A 6,828-nucleotide genomic window follows, 5' to 3' on the forward strand; every position below is an offset into this window, starting at 1 on the left:
GGTAGCCTGCTATCCTTCCTCTGAGTGCCACCAGGCCTCCCCATCCAGGGGACGTGGTCAAATATGGGGCACTAGAGTTCCTGTGAAAGTCATACCCCACTCTCCCAAAGTCAAGAAACAGCCTTTCAGTGCAAATCTGTAATCATTGATAGAAATGGATCACACAGGGAATCTAGGTGATAGAGTGAACCTGACATACTGGTATGGAGAAGCAAAGCCTGTCTCAGGAACACATGCTTGCAGTGGGTCCAGGAAATTCCACTATGGTGGTAACTGAGTTTTTTTCTACTAGGGTTTGGAGACCTCAAGGAACTGAACCCCTTGCTCTTCCTGGTATTTGGCACTGTCTATCTAGTCACGGTTTCTGCTACTCTTCTTCTTGTGGTGCTCGTATGCACTCAACAAGTACTCCAGACTCCAATGTACTTCTTTCTGGCCAACCTTTCATGCCTAGAGATCTGTTATACATCCAACATTGTACCGGGGGGGTTGGTGGACTTACTATGGGAAAATAGGATGATCTCCATGGTAGGTTGTGTAATTCAGCTATACTTCTTTGGGGCCCTGAGGAGCACTGAGTGCTATCTCCTGGCAGTAATGTCATATGACTGGTACCTGGCCGTCTGCTGGCCTTTGCACTATTCAACACTATTACACGGAACCCTATGTGTAGGGATAGCAATTGGCTCATGGCTGTGTGGTTTCTCAGTGGCAGCTGCCTTCCAGGCTGCTATGCTATCCAGCTTGACTTTCTGTGGAGGCAATAAGGTTGACCATTTCTTCTGCTACTTGAAACTTCTGCAGAAGCTCTTCTGCTCTGATCCCCATCTGGTTAACAGAGTCTGCATGAGTCTAACATCTCTGGCAACCCCGGTCCCCTTTAAACTAACTTTAGCCTCCTACTGGAAGATTCTTGTTGTAGTCTTGCATATACCTTCCATTATTGGCAGGCAAAAGGAATTTTCCACATGTTCTTCTCATTTAATTGTTGTGATCTTGTTTTATGGGACTTTGATCTTGGTCTATGCTGTACCCTTGGCTGGCCAGGTGCCAGCTCTCAACAAGACCTTCTCCTTGTTCTATCCTGTTGTTACTCCAAAGTGGAACCCTCTTATCTACAGTCTCAACAATAAAGATGGCAGGGAGACTCGGAGAAAACTGATGATTCGATTCTGTGATTTTCATTTCACTTAACCAATTGAAATGACAGCAGATCTGAAGCAAAGGAATCTTTCAATCATCAAGGAAGACTTAGTGAGACTAGCATAACAGAATAGGTTATTATTATTGTAACTCCAAATATTTGCTAAGCCTCCAACTCACTATTTTAAGGAAAAGTTTTCTTAATATACTTGGAATAATATTGTTTTCTTTGAACATTTTTGCAATGCAAGAGGGAATGATTATCTACTAGTTTATAGGAAGGAATGCATATTGAGGTACATAATATGTAATTGATTCACCCAATGTCCCCAAAAACACTACCTAAGAGGTAAGAACTGTTTTTTGCTTGCGATTCATTACCATTCATTGAAATGTAACACTAAAACCAATTACTATTCAATTGAAAAATGTTAATAAAATTCAAACAATGACAGTCCTTGTTTTGGTCTACAGTGATTTTTTGTATTTTTTATTCTTGGAAAATTTAGTATCTGTATATCTTGAATATTGGCCAGTTTCACCCTATACCTCTCTCATCCTCTTTCTTTTCCCTACTGAAGCTTTTCTTCCCAAGACCCACCTATGTTAGTTTATTTATTTATTGCACGGTGGGTTTAATTATGTTTACTTGAGTTGAGTATGAATGGAGAATTATTTACTGGGAAATTAGCAGTTTACCAATGGCCACACCACAGAAGAAAGTGACACCTCTGTTGAAACATCTAGCCAGACAGGTCAGAATTGTACCGCATGGTGCCCAGCACTGGGTGAGATTACTGATGACAAGACTGTTATGTAGATAACCAGCTGCTCTCTGACTGGATTCAAGACCTGTTCCACAGGACAAGTTTCATTTCTGGCACAGCAAACTTGATATTAAGATCATGGCTGGAGAGATCATTGGCCCTGGAGAGACCTATTGCTGTTATATTAAATAGTGATGCTGTCAAACTGTCTTCTAAATGTTTATATATAAATCTATAGGTTTGTGGTACTTTCAACTTTTTTCAGGTAAATTAATTATTTTTGGAGTAGGTAGTGGTCAGTGCAGAGACATCTTACTGTTTTTTTGTGAGATAAGAAGCTGTGAGTGCTCAGCCATAGGTGGAGCATCTGTATCAGCTCCCCCTCCCCACTAAGGCTTAGGGAACACACGGAAGAGTGGAAAGAAAGAGTTGAAGAGCTGGCCAATGAAGAGAAGAGCTGTGAAATGCAGACTTCAGGGCATGGCATGGGTGTTGCACACATCAGCTCACAGCACTTGTAGTTGCCTGCACAAAATTTGCATAAAATAAAGCCAGTCAAAATTCCAGCACAAAATTGGGAGGTGACCCAAGGCCCCACCCTCGCTAGAAGAGCTGTGGAGAGTGGGTAGTTGATGAAGGAGAGAAAGTCACTTCCTTTTAGATATGCAGTTGCTAGTTGGTTGTCATTGTCATTGCCTCAGTGATTGTCCGGTGCCCATGCATATAAGAACAATTGTACTTTGCCTCAAGGTTATCAACAACAACAAAATGGGATGACACTAAGTTGGGATGGAGATAGGGTGGAGAGAACTAGGTGGACTTGGAGAAAGGTAATGATGGATGGATGTGATCTAAATACATGGCATAAATGCATGAAAAATTCAAAGAATGAATAAAATATTATAGATTAAAATACATTAAATGAAAAGAACACTCCTTTCTCATCCATTAACTGTTCATAGTCTCCCAGTGAAAGTCTAGGGCCTTATGAACTCCTCCCTGATTCATGTTGGGGTTTTGACTGGCTTGATATTGTATAGATTTTGTGCAGGTAACCACAAGTGCTGTGAGTTCATATGTGTACCACCACACCACATCCTAAGGACACTGTTTCTCCTTGCACTCATCCCCAAACTCTGGCTTTCATATTCCTTCCACTCCCTTCTTTACATCATGTCCCTTGTGCATTGGTGATACAGCATTCCATTTAAGACCCGACATCCACAGTCTCTTATTCTCTGTTCTTTGAATTTTGTTAAGTCTCTGCATTAAACACCATCCACAGCAAAAAGAATGGAAGGCTGGGTACATAACTAATTTATGCATGCAAACATAAGATTTTAGAAGGAACTTTGATGCCATGTTTATTTAACTTAACAACAGTAGTTGATTCTCCCCCAAGGACAATGACCTCTCCAGCTGTGGGTCCCTGACTAGGTATGTAATGAATTCCTTCTTATGAACCAAGCCTCAAATCCAATCAGAGAATGTATAGTTACACCCATAACAGTCCTTCTACTATTGTACTCATGGGCATATCTTGACAGCAGGTCATTAGTATAGATAATTAGGTTCACAGCTGGGTAGGAGCATTGACTACTTTTTCTCCTCCAGCAGATTACAAATCACCTGGTACTAGGAAAGCTAGCCAACAAGAAAGAAACTTCCAGCTCAGATCCACCTTTTTTTCTCAGTGTTCTGCAACTCAGTTACATGGTTTCTTTAGAAATGGGGTCTTACAATCTTCTAGTGGGGAACCAAGAGCATTGTGTGTAGCCTATATTATTTGGGGGTGGTCTCTGGGACTTAAGTGACCATCAGTAGGACATCTCACTGCTGTGAGTTTTGTGAGTTTTAAAATGCAAACGAAAGAGGGATTTGGAATTTAGTTTAGTGATAGAGCACTTGCATGCCAAGCACAAGGCTCTGGATTCAGTTGCTAGCACTGGGGAAAAAAGAAGAAAACAGAAGACAACATATATCATGGTCTATAATACAAAGATGGTGTTGAGTAAGGTTGCAGGCACATACATATAAAAGAGTATGTCAAAAGCATTGAAGAAAAATGAGAGAATGAATAAAACAGACTCAAATTTGGTGTAGTTGGAGGAAGGGATACTGTAATAACTCTTAAGAATGGGAGAAATCCCTATGTGAATAGCCTATATACATGCTCCATTCAGTACACAGGCTTGAATTCTGGCAGAGAGACTGCCTGTGCTAAATGGCTGATACTACTGTACCTTTACTTTGCCTATAATTACAAAGATAAAGATAAAGTGTAATACAGTAATGGAAACCTATTTGTGGACTAATTTTAAAGAAATGTGCCTTCAGCATTTGCAGCAATATATTAGACATGTGGATTGCTTCAAGCACATTTTTCTCTAGATTGGGTTTCCTTTAATATTTATAGATACCTACAGCATTTTCTGTCTATTCTCCCAGGTCTTTTTACTGACATATACCTGAGTTTGCCTTACTGGACTCACTCATGTTTCTATTCCTTTTGTCTTCATTACCAGTTATTGAATATCATCAAATGACATATAAAAGCTACACACTTCGAGAGAGAGGAAAAATTTTAAAAGAATTCTGCTCTGAAAAGGGAGAGAATACATGGATTCATTTATTCAATCAAAATATTTATTGAAAGCCTAATATTATCCCTAAATTTTGCTACGTGCTAAGAAGAGAATAATGAACAATGTAGACAGTTTCCAAGTTCAAAGATATTATCATTTAATAGCCATGGTATCAAATTGTTCAAAATTTATTAACATTGCAGACTATGTAGATCTTGAAAGAACTACCCATAAAGTCTCAAAGAGAAACTCCAAGGCTCCTATTTACCTTAATTTTAAAAGGAATTCATTAGTGTAAAACAACCCAATAGAATGGCCTAACCACATTTTAGTGGGACATATAAACAAACAAACAAAAAAAGGCACATGAGCTTTCCCTTCTCTTGGAACCCTTTATGACTGACTCTATGTTAGAACTTCCTCCAGAGAAGGACTTTACGCTTCTTCTTTGATGTGGAGCATTACTGTCCAGCACACTTGTGTGCATAGGTCCTACCTTCCCACAAGATTGTGAAACCTGGAGAATTACTGTTCTGCACACTTTTGCGCATAAGAGGTATCTTACCATAAGATAGTAAACCCCTTAAATACAGAGACTGTGAGTCATTTGAAGTGGTACTTAGCATAGTGCCCTGGACACAGTAGGCACTTGACACTTATATGGCATGAAACACAAGCTCCTTAGCATGGGACTCAGTGCTTTCCATGGCCTTACTCCTGCCTCCTCTAATTTCATCTACTAGTTGACTACATCTCACAATTTACTACATCACTGTTGTGAATAGTTACTCACAGACATATGCCATGTATACAATGCTAGAGCATATTGTTTCAGTTTTTTGATCCTTAGATTAATTATTTCCTTCTTCAGAAACAGTTGCCTGTCTTTTCCCATCTGTCACATTGTAGAGGCAAATGCTGCTTTCCTATTGCTACAGGAGTCACAGTGTGCCTAGGTTTAAGGAATTATAACATTATCCAGATTAATGTATTCAACCAAAATATTTATTGGATTTACTATTTCCCTCCCAGATAGTTTTTAGTGAAGTGTACCTGAGTTTGTCTTCTAGATATACTTCTCACACTATGAATTTTGCTACTTTGTCTTCGATACCCAGAAGAATGCTTGCCCTAGGAAACCTTGAGCAAATCTTTTTTTGAGTTAATCGCTGAGTTGTTTTCCACCCTCATTAAGTAAACTATTATTATTTTCTTGATTCAGGTCTTGCTTATGTTATGGTAATCCCAAGAGGTTAGTATTGTTGTAAACACTGTGAAAGAGAAGTGCATGACTCTAGGAAGGTACATAACAAGGGTAATTTACTTGGGTCATGTTGAGACTATCAGAGAAGGATTCTCTGCAGATATGGCATCTGAAAAGAGATCCAAAGGACAAACAGGAATAATCAAGGTAAAGAGTACAAGTGATGAGACAGAGAGAAAAAGAACATAGAGTTGGGTGGTTAGAGAAGTGAGGAAGATCTGGGAGGAATTTAGCGCAGGGAGGGGAAAACATGGTCAAAATGCATTGTATGAAAAAATAGCTTTTTGAATGATGGGGTGGGGTAGCAGAGAGAAGAGGTAACAAATAAATCTATAGTAATAAAGACTTTAGAGTGTTCTGGGAACAGAAATATGAAAGTGTGGTTATAAAGTAGTGGTCAAGGGAAAGCATATAAGAGATAAGACCAGAAAGCAATGAGTTAATCCAGACTGGACTTCCCTGTGAGATAGTAATTCTTGAATGGTCTCTAGTATAATAACATGACCTACTTTATGTTTTTAGATCTTACTGGCTGCTGGGCAAAGGATAATATTTGATGTCAGAACAGACTTAATAGGTGTTGCTCAACTAATTAGAACACAATTACACTATGGTTGGTCAGGGATTATGATAGCGTGAGCTAGGCGAATCCTGGCAGAGATGAAAAGTGAACTACACTTGATATATTCACAAGTAGAATTGATAGATTCTTGATGATATATGTGGAGAAGGTATCAATAATTATTTCCTTTTTAGTGGTAGTGAATTGAATGTGTGCTTGCACAACTTTCTGAGATATAGAATTCTAGAGTAGGACCAGGTTTGCCAGAAAGAAGAAATGATGCATCCAGTTTTGTCCGAGAGTGTTCTGATTTGGCAGAGGATGTCAAGTAGGCAATTAAATATACTGATTTGGAAATCTGAAAAGATAGATAGTTCAAAACTATACATTTAGAAGTCATCAGCGTGTAGGTGGTATTTAAAAGCATGAAAGTGGGTGCAATCATGTAGAGAAACAATTTAAAGGGAGAAAAGGAACCTGAAATAGAATCATGGAAACTCCATCACT

The 6,828-nt window shown here is 39.1% G+C and overlaps 1 protein-coding gene across 1 annotated transcript; it reads left to right on the forward strand.

The window, feature by feature from the left end:
• The first annotated feature begins 233 nt into the window (after positions 1 to 233).
• LOC127185859 (olfactory receptor 11A1-like) lies at positions 234 to 1,194 on the forward strand. The gene is given in 2 exon segments (XM_051142449.1): positions 234 to 278; positions 280 to 1,194. Coding segments are annotated over 2 exon segments (960 nt in total).
• Positions 1,195 to 6,828: the final 5,634 nt, after the last annotated feature.

The sequence above is a fragment of the Acomys russatus genome, chromosome X, assembly GCF_903995435.1.
Source record: "Acomys russatus chromosome X, mAcoRus1.1, whole genome shotgun sequence".
Lineage (NCBI taxonomy): Eukaryota > Metazoa > Chordata > Mammalia > Rodentia > Muridae > Acomys > Acomys russatus.